The sequence below is a fragment of the Rhinichthys klamathensis genome, unplaced genomic scaffold (assembly GCF_029890125.1).
Source record: "Rhinichthys klamathensis goyatoka isolate OS25496 unplaced genomic scaffold, OSU_Roscu_1.1 h1tg000122l_1, whole genome shotgun sequence".
Lineage (NCBI taxonomy): Eukaryota > Metazoa > Chordata > Actinopteri > Cypriniformes > Leuciscidae > Rhinichthys > Rhinichthys klamathensis.
In genome coordinates this window covers 360,001-382,500 of record NW_026606659.1, presented here as the reverse complement: position 1 = coordinate 382,500, position 22,500 = coordinate 360,001, and the positions used below count along the sequence as shown (strand labels likewise).

Sequence of the window (22,500 nt, the reverse complement as noted above, 5' to 3'; positions counted from 1 at the left end):
TCTAGCGCTAAAATCAGTTGTTTTTGAAATCCAGCTGAGCGCTCGTGTCGCCGCTATCAGTGTCATGGACGACGCGCCGCGCGAGTTGCGCAATCTTCACTCGGACGCGCGTTTCTATCTATCGCCGTTGCGGAGACTCTACACAGGCGAAGCACTGCTATTGGGCGCAGAGATATCACGCAACACCTGAAATAAAGCTTGCCACAAAGAACCGGCGAAAGTAATGATTATGCATGAAACATTTGAATTGCTGATAAATTGATAAAGTTGACGATGCAGACTCGCCATCTGCGCAGTAGTGAACGCGCCTAGAGAGAGAAATGCACACTTCATATGAATAAATTATTAATTATTAATCCAGGCAAATTTGTTGATGAAACATTGATTAAAATGAAGATACAATTTATACAAAACGAAATAAACTTTAAAGAAAGGCTTTCTACAAAACAAAACTAAATAAGTGGTCAAAATCATGTCTGACCAATTCCAAATGTTTTCCGATATATAGGCCTATTGGTCATCTTATGATCCTATACTGATCTCATGCGGTTCCCTTTTCATATAGCCTAATCAACATAGATGAAATAAAAAAATAATAACATTATATTATTTATGAATATGAAACGTATATTTAAGTTTTTTAACTTATAATAAGCGTCACACCGCTCCGCTTTGCTCACATGCTCTGGTGTGTAGCCTAATGCATGTGTGTGTGTGTGGTGGAGGGCTGCGATTTTCTAATAATAATCAACCCAGCGATCTTCGAATATTATTTTTGCTTGAAAATTTCGTTTTGTATAAATTGTATATTAATTTTAATCAATGTTTCATCAACAAATTTGCCTGGATTAATAAATAAGAAGCAATAGTGGACAATATAGACTAATCAGGACCCGGAGGCGCCGGCGCGTGCACACTTCTCTCTATAGGCGCGTTCACTACTGCGAAGATGGCGAGTCTGCATCGTCAACTTTATCAATTTATCAACTTTATCAATAATATCAATGGGCCTGGCCATATCTGAACCGTCTCACTCAATCGTTAGTTGTTCAGGTCTATATTACAGCCGTTCTAGGCGTGCGCTTTATTTGAGATGCAGAATGCGATGTTGTTTAATAACTTTCAAACGGTAGAGCCTGTTCCTTTATAAGCCAAAGGTCGGTGTATTTTTGCTTTATACATTTTAGGCTTATTCTCAAATTCATATTGTGTTAGGGGGGCGGGATTATTACGCAAGTTTAATCGGACAATTTGACCGGAGAGATTTAATTTTGTCGGACATTTCATTTTTTTCCCGGCCAATGTCCGGTAATTACCGGACAACGGAAACCCTGACACACACACACATGCACAAGCACACACACTCATGGACACGTGCTCAAAACACACAAACACACACACACCCATGGACACATGTGCTCAAAACACACAAACACACACACACACACACACACACTAACACAGATGCACACGTGCTAAAACACACTTGCACACACACACGTGCAGAAACACACACACTCACAATTCCATGATTATATATATAATCAGTTCCAAAATACACACACACACACACAGGGTTACTAGAGACTCTGTGTGTGTGTGTGTGTGTCATGTGACTGTCCTCATGCTGCCCCGTGTGTCTCCAGGCCTCTGCTGTTCCTGGGGTTGAAGATCTTCTCTCGGTTCGGTGTGTGTGAGTTCCTCAACTGTCCCGAGGCGACGCTGCGCTCGTGGCTTCAGATCCTCGAGGCCAATTATCACTCCAGCAACTCGTACCACAACTCCTCTCACGCCGCGGATGTGCTGCACGCCACAGCTTACTTCCTGTGCAAGGAGCGCGTCAAGGTGAGCACAGACACACACACACACACTGACTCACTCACACACTCTCTCTCACACACACACACACACACACTCTCTCTCTTTCTCTCTCTCTCACACACGCACACTCATTCACTCTCACACACACACACACTTTAAACAGTCACTCCAGGATCTGTGGTCATGTGATCCACAGTTAGCTAGTGTTGTTGACTATGGGATGAGATCCTGTCACACACTTCATGACGCTTCACGTGTGTGTGTGTGTGTGTGTGTGTGTGTGTGTGTGTGTGTGTGTGTGTGTGTTTTTCTCAGCTAAGTCTGGACCCCATAGACGAGGTGGCGGCCCTGATCGCTGCTGCTGTTCATGATGTGGACCATCCGGGCCGCACAAACTCCTTCCTGTGTAACGCAGGAAGTGATCTCGCCATCCTGTACAACGACACCGCAGTGCTAGAGTCGCATCACGCGGCGCTAGCGTTCCAGATCACCACACGAGACGACAAGTGCAACATCTTCAAGAACATGGAGAGGTGATGACACATACAGGATTAAACTCATCAGCTTTACTTGCACTGTTGTTTTTAATTCGATTGCATCATTTGCAATGCATTATGGGATGAGTAGTTCATTCACTCATTAACGATGTAAAGTACAACAGGGTTTGAAATGAACTTTTTCACTCACAGGCTAATTTGGCTACTAAATCTTTAAGTTACCGGCCACTTCTACTAGCCAAAGAAACGAAAAGAAATTAACCAGATTAACTACGTCACAGCTTATATATATATATATTAGGGGTGTAACGATACACAATACATATATTATATATATATATATATATACAGCTCTGGAAAAAATGAAGAGACCACTGCAAATGCTTCTTAAATCAGCCTCTCTACCATAGACTGTAAAAAAATATGGACGTAGTGTCCGTGACGTCACCCGTAGGTTTCTGAAGAGCGTTTTTGAAGCCTAAAGTGGGCGGGGCCGGCCGTCGCCATCTTGGCAGCGCGTCACCTCTCGTCACTACCGGATAACAGAAAATGGGCAAAGAGGCGGGACGTGGGTGGAGCTGAGGTGCTAATGCTATATGCTACTGGCCTTGCGCTAGAGTGACAGCTGATTGAAGAATAAAAGCCAATAGTTCATGTTTTTGCCCTTCGAAATATTATAATAGTTAAAAGACGTAACTAAAAGTGAGACTGTGTATGATGTATTGGTATTCTGCTGTAAAAATGTATTATCATGCAGTAACTTACAATATTGCTCTAAACTTGTGGGTGTGACAGTGATTCATGCACACATGTCAGTCAGCATGGCATCGCACGTCAAGTTCGTAAAGAGCTTTATTCAGTCCATTTTGGCCGCCTCTCAATTTCACAAATGGGTTAAACCAAAGATATTACCTCAGTAGTTCAAGTAAATGCACTAGAAACCCGCGCTCATTCAAGGGTGTGCATCTACTGCATGGACGGAGAGAAAGCACTGACACCTGTAGGATTTTATCTGACGGAACTTTTTATTTAACACTAAAAAGTTAAACAAGCATATCTGTTCCGTGAGAGCATTAGTACCGCATAACGAGTGTGGTCTCTATATCTATAGACGTTTTTAGCAAAGAAATTGTCAGACATCCATTAACGTTGGTGCATGCGAGGAAAACAACTGGAAATACAGCGCCTCTCCATACCAGTCTATGCTCCATACTCGACAACAACGGAATCCAACGGCGTGGGCGAAGGTATAATGCGTGTATGAAATAATCCCGAAAAAAAGCACAAGCACGGCAGAGATGGCAAGAACAGCAGCGGCTGGAATTAGCTGAGAGTGACGCTATCAGACAGCAGACAAACGGCCGCAATCCACCTGTCACTCAAGTGGCCACGCCCTTAATTATGCAGGCTTAATATAATTTAAACGGATGAGTTGTAAAAAAATGTACCCCCCTCACAGTTGTCATAAAGGGCAAAATAAGCTATAAACCAGGGGTGGACGGGGGGTTGGACCGGGGGGACGGGGGGAGGCTCCTGGGGCTGAAGCTGGAGAACAGCCCTTCATCATCGAGAAGCAAGAAGAGCCAGGCTGAGGTTTGCACAACACCAGACGGACTGTGGAGGACTGTGGAGGACTGGAGGACTGTGGAGGACTGGAGGACTGTGGAGGACTGGAGAACTGTGGAGGACTGGAGGACTGTGGAGGACTGGAGGACTGTGGAGGACTGGAGAACTGTGGAGGACTGTGGAGGACTGAAGGACTGTGAAGGACTGTGGAGGACTGGAGGACTGTGGAGGACTGTGGAGGACTGTGAAGGACTGTGGAGGAATGGAGGACTGTGGAGGACTGGAGGACTGTAGAGGACTGTGGAGGACTGTGGAGGACTGAAGGACTGTGGAGGACTGAAGGACTGTGGAGGACTGGAGGACTGTGGAGGACTGGAGGACTGTGAAGGACTGTGGAGGACTGGAGGACTGTGAAGGACTGTGGAGGACTGAAGGACTGTGAAGGACTGTGGAGGACTGAAGGACTGTGGAGGAATGGAGGACTGTGGAGGACTGGAGGACTGTGGAGAACTGGAGGACTATGGAGGACTGTGGAGGACTGGAGGACTGTGGAGGAATGGAGGACTGTGGAGGACTGGAGGACTGTGGAGAACTGGAGGACTGTGGAGGACTGGAGAACTGTGGAGGACTGGAGGACTGTGGAGGACTGGAGGACTGTGGAGGACTGGAGAACTGTGGAGGACTGTGGAGGACTGAAGGACTGTGAAGGACTGTGGAGGACTGGAGGACTGTGGAGGACTGTGGAGGACTGAAGGACTGTGGAGGAATGGAGGACTGTGGAGGACTGGAGGACTGTGGAGAACTGGAGGACTGTGGAGGACTGGAGAACTGTGGAGGACTGGAGGACTGTGGAGGACTGGAGGACTGTGGAGGACTGGAGAACTGTGGAGGACTGTGGAGGACTGAAGGACTGTGAAGGACTGTGGAGGACTGGAGGACTGTGGAGGACTGTGGAGGACTGTGAAGGACTGTGGAGGAATGGAGGACTGTGGAGGACTGGAGGACTGTGGAGGACTGGAGGACTGTGGAGGACTGGAGGACTGTAGAGGACTGGAGGACTGTGGAGGACTGAAGGACTGTGGAGGACTGAAGGACTGTGGAGGACTGGAGGACTGTGGAGGACTGGAGGACTGTGAAGGACTGTGGAGGACTGGAGGACTGTGAAGGACTGTGGAGGACTGAAGGACTGTGAAGGACTGTGGAGGACTGGAGGACTGTGGAGGACTGTGGAGGACTGTGAAGGACTGTGGAGGAATGGAGGACTGTGGAGGACTGGAGGACTGTAGAGGACTGGAGGACTGTGGAGGACTGTGGAGGACTGAAGGACTGTGGAGGACTGAAGGACTGTGGAGGATTGGAGGACTGTGGAGGACTGGAGGACTGTGGAGGACTGTGGAGGACTGGAGGACTGTGGAGGACTGGAGGACTGTGGAGGACTGTGGAGGACTGGAGGACTGTGGAGGACTGGAGGACTGTGGAGGACTGGAGGACTGTGGAGGACTGGAGGACTGTGGAGGACTCTGGAGGACTGTGGAGGACTGTGGAGGACTGGAGGACTGAAGGACTGTGAAGGACTGTGGAGGACTGGAGGACTGTGGAGGACTGTGGAGGACTGTGGAGGACTGTGGAGGACTGGAGAACTGTGGAGGACTGTGGAGGACTGAAGGACTGTGAAGGACTGTGGAGGACTGGAGGACTGTGGAGGACTGGAGAACTGTGGAGGACTGTGGAGGACTGAAGGACTGTGGAGGACTGTGGAGGACTGTGGAGAACTGGAGCACTGAAGGACTGTGGAGGACTGGAGGACTGTGGAGGACTGGAGGACTGTGGAGGACTGGAGGACTGTGGAGGACTGTGGAGGACTGAAGGACTGTGGAGGACTGAAGGACTGTGGAGGACTGGAGGACTGTGGAGGACTGTGGAGGACTGTGGAGGAATGGAGGACTGTGGAGGACTGGAGGACTGTAGAGGACTGGAGGACTGTGGAGGACTGTGGAGGACTGAAGGACTGTGGAGGACTGGAGGACTGTGGAGGACTGGAGGACTGTGGAGGACTGGAGGACTGTGAAGGACTGTGGAGGACTGTGGAGGACTGAAGGACTGTGGAGGACTGTGGAGGACTGGAGGACTGTGGAGGACTGTGGAGGACTGAAGGACTGTGGAGGACTGTGGAGGACTGAAGGACTCTGGAGGACTGGAGGACTGTGGAGGACTGGAGGACTGTGGAGGACTGTGGAGGACTGGAGGACTATGGAGGACTGTGGAGGACTGGAGGACTGGAGGACTGGAGGACTGTGGAGGACTGTGGAGGACTGTGGAGGACTGGAGGACTGTGGAGGACTGTGGAGGACTGGAGGACTGTGGAGGACTGTGGAGGACTGGAGGACTGTGGAGGACTGGAGGACTGTGGAGGACTGTGGAGGACTGGAGGACTGTGGAGGACTGTGGAGGACTGTGGAGCTATGGAGGACTGGAGGACTGTGGAGGACTGGAGGACTGTGGAGGACTGTGGAGGACTGGAGGACTGTGGAGGACTGGAGGACTGTGGAGGACTGGAGGACTGTGGAGGACTGTGGAGGACTGGAGGACTGTGGAGGACTGGAGGACTGTGGAGAACTGGAGGACTGTGGAGGACTGGAGGACTGGAGAACTGTGGAGGACTGGAGGACTGGAGGACTGGAGGACTGTGGAGGACTGGAGGACTGGAGGACTCTGGAGAACTGGAGGACTGGAGGACTGGAGGACTCTGGAGGACTGGAGGACTGGAGGACTCTGGAGAACTGGAGGACTGGAGGACTGGAGGACTCTGGAGAACTGGAGGACTGTGGAGGACTGGAGGACTGTGGAGAACTGGAGGACTGGAGGACTGGAGGACTGGAGGACTCTGGAGAACTGGAGGACTGGAGGACTGGAGGACTCTGGAGAACTGGAGGACTGTGGAGAACTGGAGGACTGGAGGACTGGAGGACTGGAGGACTGGAGGACTGGAGGACTCTGGAGAACTGGAGGACTGGAGGACTGGAGGACTCTGGAGAACTGGAGGACTGGAGGACTGGAGGACTCTGGAGAACTGGAGGACTGGAGGACTGGAGGACTCTGGAGAACTGGAGGACTCTGGAGAACTGGAGGACTGTGGAGAACTGGAGGACTGTGGAGGACTGGAGGACTCTGGAGGACTGGAGGACTGGAGGACTCTGGAGAACTGGAGGACTGGAGGACTGGAGGACTCTGGAGAACTGGAGGACTGGAGGACTGGAGGACTCTGGAGAACTGGAGGACTGGAGGACTGGAGGACTCTGGAGAACTGGAGGACTGTGGAGGACTGGAGGATGGCCGTCTTCTGTGAGTCCAGTCTCAGCGGCCCAACACCTGCTCGTCTCAGGGAGACCCGGAGAGGCCACAGTGCTCTCTTCATTCTTTCCAGAGCTGGAAATATAAAATGTGGATTTCATACATTCATTTGTTATTCAAACAAAGTCCTGTCATCAGTATCTCCTCTTCCTCTCTCCTCCTCTTCCTCCTCTCTCCTCCTCTTCCTCCTCTTCCTCTCTCCTCTTCCTCTCTCCTCTTCCTCTCTCCTCCTCTTCCTCCTCTCTCCTCTTCCTCTTCCTCCTCCTCCTCCTCTTCCTCTTCCAAACATGTGTTTTAGGAGGACAGAGCAACAGTTCAAAGAACATCACAAAAATTTAGGATGTTGGTAAATAACAATTGCTTTTGTTCACCAAATGCTTTTGAATCTTCTTTTTTTTTATGCGCTGTTATTTGTAGCGTAGTGACGAGTGTGTTCAAGTCAGCAGAGATGAGCAGATTCTGTGCAATACTCTGTGTTTAATATATAATGACTCAAGAGTATTTGCTCTAAATCTACAGATTTGTCTCTCACGAACGTCCAGCAAACTGAGTAAACATCAGTGACGCCAAACTGGCTCCAGATCTGACAGTCCTCAAACAGTGTATTTTAGCGTTGAACACTAGCAAAGTCCTTTTAGGAAAGTCATGCCACTCGGCCGCCATCTTGGCAACGCCTCCGGGCAGCTATTTCGGACTAACAAGACCAGGCTCCTATCTAAATGAATGGGCAGAGAGTCAGAACTGCACTTTCACTGGTCACTGGGACATAAAAACTGCATGTATAGAAACAGCAGTAAAATATGATAAAAATCGCTGAAAAAGTTTGTTGACTGCTCCAAAATAAGGTTTAAAACGCCTTTTTCCCCACAGGTTATACTTTTACTACGCTTGCGCAAGGGTTCACGACACCAACTTCATTTACGTCTCTACCCAGAATGCCGGTGTTGTGCTCTACAGTACATACTTAGAATGTAAGGTAACATATTTGTGGTCGATATAAAATGCTTTAACTACTGTAACAAGGTTCAGATGTTATGGGAAGAAGGAGGCAGGAACCGGCGAACATTCAACCATTTTAATAAATAAAGAAATACAAAAATGGAAGTATGCCAGCAGCCCCGGGCGAGCTGCTGGCCACACAAAACAGAAACAAAACACAACATAAAATCAGGCCTGTTCCTCTCTCGATCTCCATGTCGTCGCTCCTCCTTTTATGCCTCCGCTCCTCCGTGAGAGACACGAGACCGATGCGTCGCGCAGGTGCCGCTCATCAGTAATCCCGCCACCGGCCTCGCGCCGCTCTCTCACGGCCCTCGTCCTCGGCCTGCTCGCCACTACTACCTTGGTAGTCCAGTGTCTTCGCGTTGTTATCACCCTCTTCCATGTGGATTCCATCTGATCTTGCACACAACACCATGGCACAAAACAACTCGCTGTCGCCAAATCGTCTCCGCTGTCGCAAACCTCAACTGTGCGCATGCGTCAGTGGAACCAGACGATAGGCTTAAATGTTTCCCGGCTTGACTGTTAAAAGCAGACGATTGGTTTCCAGCGGGAGGGGCGGGACATGTGCAGACAACCGCCATCTTTGACGTTACGGGTTTTCCCTATATAGTTGTATTAAGGATTGATGAAGTGGCATGTCTCTATATAAATAGTCTCTGACACTAGTGACACACACACACTCTCTCTCACACAGGAACGAGTACCGCACGCTCCGCCAGGCCGTCATCGACATGGTTCTCGCCACTGAAATGACCAAACACTTCGAGCACGTCAACAAGTTCGTCAACAGCATCAACAAACCGCTGGCGGCACTGGAGGAGAACGAGGTGAGACACACAGACACACACACACGCACGCACGTACACGCTCATACACACACACACATACACAGATACACACAGTCTCTCACTCCAGCGCTTTACACTCATGCTGAGATACACAGAGGAATCGAAGAGAGGAAGTATCTGAACACGTATCCGATTCCTGATTGTATATATGTATATAGATATGTACACATTTTGTATATCTTGGTGTTTCAATACAACACATGAAATTATTAATCAAACGTGTGTGTGTGTGTAGGGCAGCGGAGACGAGGACTCTGTGAAGAACATCCTCACGGCTCCAGAGAACCGGATGCTGGTGAAGCGGATGTTGATCAAGTGTGCCGACATCTCGAACCCGTGCCGCCCGCTGGAGCTGTGTGTGGAGTGGGCCGGACGCATCTCAGAGGAGTACTTTGCTCAGGTGTGTGTGTGTGTGTGTGTGTGTGAGCAGCAGAAGCTCAGTGTGTGTGTGTGTGTGTGTGTGTGTTTGCAGACTGATGAGGAGAAGCAGCAGAAGCTCAGTGTGTGTGTGTGTGTGTGTGTTTACAGACGGATGAAGAGAAGCAGCAGAAGCTCAGTGTGTGTGTGTGTGTGTGTGTGTGTGTGTGTGTGTGTTTGTGTTTGCAGACGGATGAGGAGAAGCAGCAGAAGCTCAGTGTGTGTGTGTGTGTGTGTGTGTTTGTGTTTGCAGACGGATGAGGAGAAGCAGCAGAAGCTCAGTGTGTGTGTGTGTGTGTGTGTGTGTTTACAGACGGATGAAGAGAAGCAGCAGAAGCTCAGTGTGTGTGTGTGTGTGTGTGTGTGAGCAGCAGAAGCTCAGTGTGTGTGTGTGTGTGTGTGTGTTTGTGTTTGCAGACGGATGAGGAGAAGCAGCAGAAGCTCAGTGTGTGTGTGTGTGTGTGTGTGTGTGTGAGCAGCAGAAGCTCAGTGTGTGTGTGTGTGTGTGTGTGTGTGTTTGCAGACTGATGAGGAGAAGCAGCAGAAGCTCAGTGTGTGTGTGTGTGTGTGTGTGTGTGTGTGTGTGTTTGCAGACTGATGAGGAGAAGCAGCAGAAGCTCAGTGTGTGTGTGTGTGTGTGTGTGTGTGAGCAGCAGAAGCTCAGTGTGTGTGTGTGTGTGTGTGTGTGTGAGCAGCAGAAGCTCAGTGTGTGTGTGTGTGTGTGTGTGTGTGTGTGTGTGTGTGTGTGTGTGTGTGTGTGTTTGTGTTTGCAGACGGATGAGGAGAAGCAGCAGAAGCTCAGTGTGTGTGTGTGTGTGTGTGTGTTTACAGACGGATAAAGAGAAGCAGCAGAAGCTCAGTGTGTGTGTGTGTGTGTGTGTGTGTGTGTGTGTGTGTGTGTGTTTACAGACGGATGAGGAGAAGCAGCAGAAGCTCAGTGTGTGTGTGTGTGTGTGTGTGTGTGTGTGTGTGTGTGTGTGTTTACAGACGGATGAGGAGAAGCAGCAGAAGCTCAGTGTGTGTGTGTGTGTGTGTGTGTGTGTGTGTGTGTGTGTTTACAGACGGATGAGGAGAAGCAGCAGAAGCTCAGTGTGTGTGTGTGTGTGTGTGTGTGTTTACAGACGGATGAGGAGAAGCAGCAGAAGCTCAGTGTGTGTGTGTGTGTGTGTGTGTGTGTGTGTGTGTTTACAGACGGATGAGGAGAAGCAGCAGAAGCTCAGTGTGTGTGTGTGTGTGTGTGTGTGTGTGTTTGCAGACAGATGAGGAGAAGCAGCAGAAGCTCAGTGTGTGTGTGTGTGTGTGTGTGTGTGTTTGCAGACGGATGAGGAGAAGCAGCAGAAGCTTAGTGTGTGTGTGTGTGTGTGTGTGTGTGTGTTTGCAGACAGATGAGGAGAAGCAGCAGAAGCTCAGTGTGTGTGTGTGTGTGTGTGTGTGTGTGTGTGTTTGCAGACGGATGAGGAGAAGCAGCAGAAGCTCAGTGTGTGTGTGTGTGTGTGTGTTTACAGACGGATGAGGAGAAGCAGCAGAAGCTCAGTGTGTGTGTGTGTGTGTGTGTGTTTACAGACGGATGAGGAGAAGCAGCAGAAGCTCAGTGTGTGTGTGTGTGTGTGTGTGTTTACAGACGGATGAGGAGAAGCAGCAGAAGCTCAGTGTGTGTGTGTGTGTGTGTGTGTGTGTGTGTGTGTGTGTGTGTGTGTGTGTGTGTGTTTGCAGACGGATGAGGAGAAGCAGCAGAAGCTCAGTGTGTGTGTGTGTGTGTGTGTGTTTACAGACGGATGAGGAGAAGCAGCAGAAGCTCAGTGTGTGTGTGTGTGTGTGTGTGTGTGTGTGTGTTTACAGACGGATGAGGAGAAGCAGCAGAAGCTCAGTGTGTGTGTGTGTGTGTGTGTGTGTGTGTTTACAGACGGATGAGGAGAAGCAGCAGAAGCTCAGTGTGTGTGTGTGTGTGTGTGTGTTTACAGACGGATGAGGAGAAGCAGCAGAAGCTCAGTGTGTGTGTGTGTGTGTGTGTGTGTGTGTGTGTGTTTACAGACGGATGAGGAGAAGCAGCAGAAGCTCAGTGTGTGTGTGTGTGTGTGTGTGTGTGTGTTTACAGACGGATGAGGAGAAGCAGCAGAAGCTCAGTGTGTGTGTGTGTGTGTGTGTGTGTGTTTACAGACGGATGAGGAGAAGCAGCAGAAGCTCAGTGTGTGTGTGTGTGTGTGTGTGTGTGTGTTTACAGACGGATGAGGAGAAGCAGCAGAAGCTCAGTGTGTGTGTGTGTGTGTGTGTGTGTGTTTACAGACGGATGAGGAGAAGCAGCAGAAGCTCAGTGTGTGTGTGTGTGTGTTTACAGACGGATGAGGAGAAGCAGCAGAAGCTCAGTGTGTGTGTGTGTGTGTGTGTGTTTACAGACGGATGAGGAGAAGCAGCAGAAGCTCAGTGTGTGTGTGTGTGTGTGTGTGTGTGTGTGTGTTTGCAGACGGATGAGGAGAAGCAGCAGAAGCTCAGTGTGTGTGTGTGTGTGTGTGTGTGTGTGTGTTTACAGACGGATGAGGAGAAGCAGCAGAAGCTCAGTGTGTGTGTGTGTGTGTGTGTGTGTTTACAGACGGATGAGGAGAAGCAGCAGAAGCTCAGTGTGTGTGTGTGTGTGTGTGTGTGTGTTTGCAGACGGATGAGGAGAAGCAGCAGAAGCTCAGTGTGTGTGTGTGTGTGTGTGTGTTTACAGACGGATGAGGAGAAGCAGCAGAAGCTCAGTGTGTGTGTGTGTGTGTGTGTGTTTACAGACGGATGAGGAGAAGCAGCAGAAGCTCAGTGTGTGTGTGTGTGTGTGTGTGTTTACAGACGGATGAGGAGAAGCAGCAGAAGCTCAGTGTGTGTGTGTGTGTGTGTGTGTGTGTGTGTTTGCAGACGGATGAGGAGAAGCAGCAGAAGCTCAGTGTGTGTGTGTGTGTGTGTGTGTGTGTGTGTGTGTGTGTGTGTGTGTGTGTGTTTACAGACGGATGAGGAGAAGCAGCAGAAGCTCAGTGTGTGTGTGTGTGTGTGTGTGTGTTTGCAGACGGATGAGGAGAAGCAGCAGAAGCTCAGTGTGTGTGTGTGTGTGTGTGTGTGTGTGTGTTTACAGACGGATGAGGAGAAGCAGCAGAAGCTCAGTGTGTGTGTGTGTGTGTGTGTGTGTGTGTGTGTGTGTGTTTGCAGACGGATGAGGAGAAGCAGGAGAAGCTCAGTGTGTGTGTGTGTGTGTGTGTGTGTGTGTGTTTACAGACGGATGAGGAGAAGCAGCAGAAGCTCAGTGTGTGTGTGTGTGTGTGTGTGTGTTTACAGACGGATGAGGAGAAGCAGCAGAAGCTCAGTGTGTGTGTGTGTGTGTGTGTGTGTGTGTTTGCAGACGGATGAGGAGAAGCAGCAGAAGCTCAGTGTGTGTGTGTGTGTGTGTGTGTTTACAGACGGATGAGGAGAAGCAGCAGAAGCTCAGTGTGTGTGTGTGTGTGTGTGTGTTTACAGACGGATGAGGAGAAGCAGCAGAAGCTCAGTGTGTGTGTGTGTGTGTGTGTGTTTACAGACGGATGAGGAGAAGCAGCAGAAGCTCAGTGTGTGTGTGTGTGTGTGTGTGTGTGTGTGTTTGCAGACGGATGAGGAGAAGCAGCAGAAGCTCAGTGTGTGTGTGTGTGTGTGTGTGTGTGTGTGTGTGTGTGTGTGTGTGTGTTTACAGACGGATGAGGAGAAGCAGCAGAAGCTCAGTGTGTGTGTGTGTGTGTGTGTGTGTTTGCAGACGGATGAGGAGAAGCAGCAGAAGCTCAGTGTGTGTGTGTGTGTGTGTGTGTGTGTGTGTTTACAGACGGATGAGGAGAAGCAGCAGAAGCTCAGTGTGTGTGTGTGTGTGTGTGTGTGTGTGTGTTTACAGACGGATGAGGAGAAGCAGCAGAAGCTCAGTGTGTGTGTGTGTGTGTGTGTGTTTACAGACGGATGAGGAGAAGCAGCAGAAGCTCAGTGTGTGTGTGTGTGTGTGTGTGTGTGTGTTTACAGACGGATGAGGAGAAGCAGCAGAAGCTCAGTGTGTGTGTGTGTGTGTGTGTGTGTGTGTGTGTGTGTGTGTGTGTGTGTGTGTGTGTGTGTGTGTGTGTGTGTGTGTGTGTGTGTTTACAGACGGATGAGGAGAAGCAGCAGAAGCTCAGTGTGTGTGTGTGTGTGTGTGTGTGTGTGTGTGTGTGTGTGTGTGTGTGTGTGTGTGTGTGTGTGTGTGTGTGTGTGTTTACAGACGGATGAGGAGAAGCAGCAGAAGCTCAGTGTGTGTGTGTGTGTGTGTGTGTGTGTGTTTACAGACGGATGAGGAGAAGCAGCAGAAGCTCAGTGTGTGTGTGTGTGTGTGTGTGTGTGTGTTTACAGACGGATGAGGAGAAGCAGCAGAAGCTCAGTGTGTGTGTGTGTGTGTGTGTGTGTGTGTTTACAGACGGATGAGGAGAATTGAATTGAAATATCTTTAATGTCCCCTAGGGGCAATTTAGTTCACAGCTGATAGCCAACATATACACATTCACACACAAACAGATAAAAACATGAGATAATAAATAGATAAAAACATAAGAACATATACCTATAGGTTGTTGAGAAACCCAACAGCTAATGGTACAAATGATTTTAAATATCTGTTGGATCTGGCGCGTTTTCGGTAGGTATACCTCCTTCCTGATGGTAGGAGGCAGAACTCAAAGTGTAGTGGGTGAGTGATGTTAGCTAAAATGGCCATTGCCCTCTGTGTAGCTCTGGCCTTGTACATATGCTCAATGCTGTTCAGATCAGTACCAATTATCTTTCGACATATGTTTACAATTTTTCCCAATCTGTTTTTGTTAATTACACTCAAATTGCCAAACCAGCAGATCATAGCAAAGGTTAAAATTGACTCAACAAAAGATGAATAAAAAGCTTTCAGAAGGGTTCTATCAACGTTAAACCCATTCAACTTTCTTAAAAAGAAAAGTCTCTGATTAGCTTTTTTGCATATATAGTCTGTATTGGTATCGAAGTTCAATTTATCATCTAAAATGGTGCCCAAATACTTGTATTGTCTTACCACATCTAACTCTATACCATTAATAAAAGTTGAAGCTGTGGTTGGAGGATTACGGCGAAAGTCGATACACATATCTTTAGTTTTAGAAACATTGAGTTGGAGATATGAGTCATTGCACCATGAGACAAAATTGTCCAACACTGGTCCATGGCCCTCCTCGTGATCCTGCAGAAGACTAATTATCACAGAATCATCAGCATACTTAATGATATGCCTTGATTCAACCGTACTCCGACAGTCATTGGTGTAGAGCACAAATAAAAGTGGTGACAAAACACACCCTTGAGGTGACCCTGTTGAACCTATGAGGGCCTTGGATAAAGTGTTATTTACCCGGGTCCTCTGTGACCTCATAGTTAGAAAATCAACCAGCCAGCATATTGTACCAGGGTCAATATTAGGAAATTGCAATAGTCTCTGAGCAAGAATATGGGGCTGCATACAGTTGAACGCAGATGAAAAATCAACAAAACACAAGCGTGCATGTGTCTTCTTGCCCTCTAAATGTCCAGTAACAAAGTCCAGCAGTGTTGCTGTGGCATCCTCAACCCCCTTACTTGGTAGATATGCAAACTGCAATGGATCAATCATGCTCTGAGTCATACAAAGCAGACTCCTCCTCACAATACGCTCAAAACCCTTCATCACCAAAGATGTCAGAGCCACAGGACGATAGTCATTCAGCACCTTTGGAGAGGGGACTTTTGCCACTGGAACCACTACTGATTCTTTCCACTTCCCTGGCACTTTTCTTTCTGATAGTGAGAGTTGAAAAATAAATGTAAAAATACTGGTTAGAAACGGAGCACAATTTTTAAGCAATCGGCCGCTGATACAGTCAGGCCCCTGGCTCTTCCTTATACTCGTCTGCTCAAGAGTCTTCCAGACATCTGTCTCATCAATCAAAATCTGACTTCCCTCAGCCTCAATTCTGAATTCAGCCAGATCATCATTAAAATCATGGGAGTCAAATCTTGAATAAAACTGATTCAGCTCCTCCACTAAATCAGAGTCAGGTTTGTCAGATGTAGCTACCCTTTTTTTTTTCTTATCACTCATTCCCACCATAGACTTAATCCCTCTCCAAGCACAGTAAGCATTGCCGTTCTTTAGCTGATCTTCCACCTTGTCCTTAAACTGGCTTTTGGCCAGTTTTATTTCATTCTTCACCAACCTCTGAGTCTCTTTTTTTTTTTTTGTATATCATTCTGTTGAAAAGCTATTTTTTTCTTATTAAGAGCGTGTTTAAGTGATCTACTCACCCAGGGTTTATTATTGGGGTATAATGTAATCGTCTTTGTGGGAATAATCATTTGCTCACAAAATTTAATGTAACTTGTCACAGTGAAGGTCAATTCATCCAGATCAGTGCATGAGTCCTTGAAAACATCCCAATTGGTACTATAAAAACATCCATTCAGTTCTTTAATGGCACCATCTGTCCACACAGAGACCTCTTTACGCTCAACTTTGCCTCTCTTCAGGGCTGATTGATAGATCGGGGCCAAAAAGACACAGCTATGGTCAGAAGACCCCAGGGGTGACATTGCATAAGATTTATAGGCATCTTTAACTGTACCATAGCACAGATCTAGAGTTTTTCCATGTCTGGTAGGACAGCTTACATATTGATAAAAGTGCCCAAGATGTTTCTTAAGACTACACATGTTAAAATCACCAAGTATAAAATGCGGAGCATCGGGAGAAATATTTTGTAAACGGTGAACAAGTTTGGTGATTTCAGTTGCCGCATCTGTCAAATTGGCTCTTGGGTGGATATAGACCAGTGTAATAAAAATCTGAGGAATTTCTCGTGGCAGATAAAAGGGACGCAGTGAGGTAGATAAAAGTTCGATATGTGGGCTACAGATAGATTCTCTTACTATGATGGTTTTGCACCAGCGAGAGTTGACGTATAAACACACGCCCCCTCCTTGTGTTTTGCCAGTCAGCTGTGCGTCTCTATCTAACCTAATAGGCTGGCCAAAGCCATCGATTTCAAGATCCTGGCCCAAGTCATGTTCTTTTAACCAAGTCTCAGTCAAAGCTATGACGCAAGCATTCTTAAACTCCGGTATGAATTTAACATTTGCCTGCAATTCGTCCACTTTGTTCCTTAATGATTGCACGTTTCCAAGGATGATCGAGGGAAGTGGCAGGCGGCGCAATCCAGCTCTGCGTAGCCTCCGTCGCACTCCTCCCCTCCGGCCACGCTTTCTCACCCGACCCGCTGCTGACACCCACGATTCGGCGACAGGCCCACGCCGTCTTCCGTATGCTCCACTACCTCGCTCGTGGATCCTCACCCCCATCTCCGTCTGTCGATCAAGGCTAGCAGACCCGCACCTGCGAATCTCTGGTGGAATTTCATCGAAAAAAATCTGCGGGGCTGAACCATTGCATTGGATGAGGAAATCCCGGCTGTACTGCAGTTTATGAGACGAATTGGTTTGACGATGGTTCACAACAGTCCCAAGAGTAAGCATGCTCATAAGCAACGTGTTGAACAAATCCATGTTAATTCCTAAATATTGGAATACTCTTATATTCCCACAGATGTGATAGACAAGATACAAAAAAAAAACATACGACAGATACGAACGCACACGGCTACTGCTGTATGTCGCCACCGCAAGGCAGCGCCAACATGTGGTCTATGGTAACTTCCATAGAGGGTAGCAGAAGCTCAGTGTGTGTGTGTGTGTGTGTGTGTGTGTGTTTGCAGACGGATGAGGAGAAGCAGCAGAAGCTCAGTGTGTGTGTGTGTGTGTGTGTGTGTGTGTGAAGCAGCAGAAGCTCAGTGTGTGTGTGTGTGTGTGTTTGCAGACGGATGAGGAGAAGCAGCAGAAGCTCAGTGTGTGTGTGTGTGTGTGTGTTTGCAGACGGATGAGGAGAAGCAGCAGAAGCTCAGTGTGTGTGTGTGTGTGTGTGTGTGTGTGTGTGTGTGTGTTTACAGACGGATGAGGAGAAGCAGCAGAAGCTCAGTGTGTGTGTGTGTGTGTGTGTTTGCAGACGGATGAGGAGAAGCAGCAGAAGCTCAGTGTGTGTGTGTGTGTGTGTGTTTGCAGACGGATGAGGAGAAGCAGCAGAAGCTCAGTGTGTGTGTGTGTGTGTGTGTTTGCAGACGGATGAGGAGAAGCAGCAGAAGCTCAGTGTGTGTGTGTGTGTGTGTGTGTGTGAAGCAGCAGAAGCTCAGTGTGTGTGTGTGTGTGTGTGTGTTTACAGACGGATGAGGAGAAGCAGCAGAAGCTCAGTGTGTGTGTGTGTGTGTGTGTGTTTACAGACGGATGAGGAGAAGCAGCAGAAGCTCAGTGTGTGTGTGTGTGTGTGTGTGTGTGTGTGTGTGTGTGTGTGTTTGCAGACGGATGAGGAGAAGCAGCAGAAGCTCAGTGTGTGTGTGTGTGTGTGTGTTTACAGACGGATGAGGAGAAGCAGCAGAAGCTCAGTGTGTGTGTGTGTGTGTGTGTGTGTGTGTGTGTTTACAGACGGATGAGGAGAAGCAGCAGAAGCTCAGTGTGTGTGTGTGTGTGTGTGTGTGTGTTTGCAGACGGATGAGGAGAAGCAGCAGAAGCTCAGTGTGTGTGTGTGTGTGTGTGTGTTTACAGACGGATGAGGAGAAGCAGCAGAAGCTCAGTGTGTGTGTGTGTGTGTGTGTGTGTGTGTGTGTGTGTGTGTGTGTGTGTGTGTGTGTGTGTTTACAGACGGATGAGGAGAAGCAGCAGAAGCTCAGTGTGTGTGTGTGTGTGTGTGTTTACAGACGGATGAGGAGAAGCAGCAGAAGCTCAGTGTGTGTGTGTGTGTGTGTGTGTGTGTGTGTGTGTGTGTTTACAGACGGATGAGGAGAAGCAGCAGAAGCTCAGTGTGTGTGTGTGTGTGTGTGTGTGTGTGTGTGTTTACAGACGGATGAGGAGAAGCAGCAGAAGCTCAGTGTGTGTGTGTGTGTGTGTGTGTGTGTGTGTGTGTGTTTACAGACGGATGAGGAGAAGCAGCAGAAGCTCAGTGTGTGTGTGTGTGTGTTTACAGACGGATGAGGAGAAGCAGCAGAAGCTCAGTGTGTGTGTGTGTGTGTGTGTGTGTGTGTGTGTTTACAGACGGATGAGGAGAAGCAGCAGAAGCTCAGTGTGTGTGTGTGTGTGTTTACAGACGGATGAGGAGAAGCAGCAGAAGCTCAGTGTGTGTGTGTGTGTGTGTGTGTGTTTACAGACGGATGAGGAGAAGCAGCAGAAGCTCAGTGTGTGTGTGTGTGTGTGTGTGTGTTTACAGACGGATGAGGAGAAGCAGCAGAAGCTCAGTGTGTGTGTGTGTGTGTGTGTGTTTACAGACGGATGAGGAGAAGCAGCAGGGTTTGCCGGTGGTGATGCCCGTGTTCGATCGCAACACCTGCAGTATTCCTAAATCCCAGATCTCCTTCATCGATTACTTCATCACGGACATGTTCGACGCCTGGGACGGTAAAGCAGCGCCTCAGATTGAGCGCGTTCTCGTTTAATTATCGGCCAGACGATGATGATTTATATATAGTGTGAATCCTGCAGCTTTCATCAGACCAACCATTTCTGTCAGTCATGTTTCAAAATAAATCATAATTTAGCTAAAACAGGCCTTGAACTACATTTTTACGGTCTTGATCATGTTGAATGTAATTGGCTCTAATGACTGTCCAGCTGAAGTCCATCCTGCTGATCCTTGTTTCACGATATCGATATTCATCACAATAGAGTTATTTATCTCATTTCTGTTATTGAAAATAAGAAAAAAGAAACAAATTACAATCAATACAACAAAATTCTGAGTAAACAAGTTTGTCAGGTAGATGTAAGAATGTAAAAATTAAATATTGCCTAGTCTTCACTGTATGAATTAAATATAAATGTATTCTTATTAAAGCTCAAAGGGATTTCTTTGCTTGGGAACATAAACCTGTAGCTGTAGTTTGCCTTTTATTGCCTTTTAAGTTATAAACACTTAACCAAGTTTAGTGTTTTGTTTTTCAATTATATTTAAAATATTTAAATATATTATCCTCTTGATGATTTAATCGAACTCGTAGGGTCATCAAAAACAAAGATCCCCTGCAGACGTCACTTCTGGACACTACTGTATATATAAATATACAGTTGCAACTGAAATCATTTAACCCCCATTGCAAATCAGCTTCATTGGCAAAATGTACAAACTTTCAGCTGTTTGCAATGAACAAATCAAACAACAGTAATTAAAATAGCTCAACACAACAACTGTGTCAAGTGGTTTCCCCAAATTTAACTGAAAATGCCACTTTTAATGACTTCTGCAGTCTCAAAGTGATTCAACCCCCTGATATAATCCCTCAGAACAGCACAGATCTGCAGAACAGGTGTTGCCTCACTAATCAAGGGCCTCATGAGCTGCACCAGGTGTGCTTGAGCTAGAACACATGAAATTTCTGAACTGGAGAGGTTTGTCGAGTGTCACGTTTGACTGCATGTTAGAAATATGGCAAAATAATGGTCCAAAAAGTTAAGAGAAGATTTCATCGCCCTTCACAAACAAGGAACAGGATACAAATAGATAGCGAAGGCACTAAATGTTCCTAGAGACGCCGTTGGACGCATAGTTTGCGAGTTGAAAGTTAAAGGATCAGTGGTTACACTCCCTGGACGGGCAGGAGGAAGATATCAGCGGCTCAGTAAACCCTGGAGTGACGGCAGAAGATCTGGTGGCCACAGACACTGATGTTCAGCTGCACAGTAAAGCTCGTACTAAACGCATCAGAGCTCCAGGACTACACCACTGCTGACACAAACGCACTAGAAAAGTGCTCAAAATCATATAAATAAGCCACAGAAGTTTTGAGATTCTGTTCTATGGAGCGATGGAGCAATACTGGAGCTTCTCGAATTTGGGGAAACCACTTTAAACATTTGTTGTGTTGTGTAGTTTGCCTTTTATTGCCAAATAATTTTGTCAATCAACACCTTATGATGATTTAATCGAACTCGTAGGGTCATTAAAAACAAAGATCCCCTGCGGACGTCACTTTTGGAAACTACTGTATATATATATATATAATTGATTGATATATTTGTGTGTGTGAATGTTGATATGAAGTGAACCGATGTGTGTTTCTCTGCTTCCAGCGTTTGCCGATCTGCCCAATCTAATGCAGCATCTGGACAACAACTTCAAATACTGGAAGGGTTTGGATGAGCAGAAGCTGCGGAGCCTGAGGCCGCCGGAGTGACGGGCGAGACGCGGGCGGGACACGGCTCCTCCGGCTCGGCACTCTACTCACGTTTTATCATCAATAACTAATGATGAGAATCATGTTCGCTAATAAATATCCTGAATCGAGAAGCGATCGGACGCCAAAGCCGACAGGACTGAGGCTGTTCTAGACTGAGGCGCTCGCTCTCCTGAAGACTTCCCAGCGTCCCCTCTGAGCTCGCTCTCCTGACGAGACTGCTGCCTTATTTTATACGCTATATTTATACGCAGTGCTGACCCGCGACGGACATCTGCAGTTTTTAACACACTCATGTTATATGAAGTAAATCTCAATATTTTTATAGATACTGAATTTTACACTGGAAGGATGTAAAGCATCTCAGACAGGTGTGAGAGACGATCGCTTCTCTTCCCGTCCAGCGATTCCCTCCGTCTTTCCATCAGGGCTCGATCATTCCCAGAGAGAGATGACGGGATTTACTCGACACGGAGAAACCTGTGCTTCATTTAGTCTCAAATCCAGATCCTCTTCCTGCAGACGAGCGCAGACGCAGACGAACGCAGACAGACGTTGACTCAAACGAACGTTGACACAGAAGAACGTTGACGGAGATGAGCGCAGACAGACGTTGACTCAGACGAACGTTGACACAGATGAGCGCAGACAGACGTTGACACAGACGAACGTTGACGCAGACGAACGTTGACTCAGAAGAACGTTGACTCAGAAGAACGTTGACTCAGACGAACGTTGACTCAGACGAACGTTGACTCAGACGAACGTTGACGGAGATGAGCGCAGATGGACGTTGATGCAGACGAGTGCAGACGAACGTTGACCAAGACGGAGCGTAGACGCAGGCAAACGTTGACTCAGACGAACACAGACGAGCGCAGACGCAGAAAAACGTTGACTCAGAGGAGTGCAGACGAACGTTAACGCAGACGAGCGTAGACTCAGGTGAACGTTGACGCAGACAGACATTAGCGCAGACGCAGACAAACGTTGACTCAGATGAATGCAGACGAGTGCAGATGAACGTTGACTCAGACAAATGCAGATGAGCGCAGACGCAGACAAACGTTGACTCAGATGAACGCAGACGAGTGCAGACGAACGTTGACGCAGACGAGCGCAGACGCAGACAAACGTTGACTCAGATGAACACAGACGAGTGCAGACGGACGTTGACGCAGACGAGCGCAGACGCAGACAAACGTTAATTCAGATGAACGCAGACGCAGACGGGTGCAGACGAACGTTGACGCAGACGAGCGCAGACGCAGACAAACGTTGACTCAGATGAACGCAGACGAGTGCAGACGGACGTTGACGCAGACGAGCGCAGACGCAGACAAACGTTGACTCAGATGAACGCAGACGCAGACGGGTGCAGACGAACGTTGACGCAGACGAGCGCAGACGCAGACAAACGTTGACTCAGATGAACGCAGACGCAGACGAGTGCAGATGGACGTTGACGCAGACGAGCGCAGACGCAGACAAACGTTGACTCAGATGAACGCAGACGAGTGCAGATGGGCGTTAACGCAGACGAGCGCAGACGCAGACGAACGTTGACGCAGACGAGCGCAGACGCAGACAAACGTTGACTCGGATGAACACAGACGCAGACGAGTGCAGATGGACGTTAACGCAGACGCAGACGAACGTTGACGCAGACGAGCGCAGACGCAGACAAACGTTGACTCAGATGAACGCAGACGAGTGCAG

General features: G+C 48.1%; 1 protein-coding gene and 2 long non-coding RNA genes across 4 annotated transcripts in view; 2 read left to right on the top strand and 1 right to left on the bottom strand.

Moving 5' to 3' along the window:
• Nucleotides 1-20,875, top strand: part of pde8a (phosphodiesterase 8A) — a 122,029-nt gene extending 101,154 nt beyond the window's left edge. For both annotated transcript variants that reach the window (XM_056255791.1, XM_056255790.1), the window contains exons 17-22: nucleotides 1,647-1,845; nucleotides 2,137-2,354; nucleotides 8,935-9,067; nucleotides 9,324-9,488; nucleotides 18,880-19,009; nucleotides 20,678-20,875. In XM_056255791.1, coding sequence (XP_056111766.1) covers nucleotides 1,647-1,845; nucleotides 2,137-2,354; nucleotides 8,935-9,067; nucleotides 9,324-9,488; nucleotides 18,880-19,009; nucleotides 20,678-20,781 — 949 coding nt within the window. In that variant the 3' untranslated portion in view covers nucleotides 20,782-20,875. The remainder of the gene's footprint in view (nucleotides 1-1,646; nucleotides 1,846-2,136; nucleotides 2,355-8,934; nucleotides 9,068-9,323; nucleotides 9,489-18,879; nucleotides 19,010-20,677) is intronic.
• Nucleotides 20,876-21,090: 215 nt separating this feature from the next.
• On the bottom strand, nucleotides 21,091-21,605 carry LOC130088806 (uncharacterized). Its single transcript, XR_008807498.1, has 2 exons — nucleotides 21,574-21,605; nucleotides 21,091-21,293 (listed from the first exon to the last, which is right to left on the bottom strand). It is a non-coding gene; the product is annotated as an uncharacterized LOC130088806 (long non-coding RNA).
• Nucleotides 21,515-22,500, top strand: part of LOC130088805 (uncharacterized) — a 2,113-nt gene continuing 1,127 nt past the window's right edge. The window contains exon 1 of the long non-coding RNA XR_008807497.1: nucleotides 21,515-21,547. This is a non-coding gene — a long non-coding RNA (uncharacterized LOC130088805). The remainder of the gene's footprint in view (nucleotides 21,548-22,500) is intronic.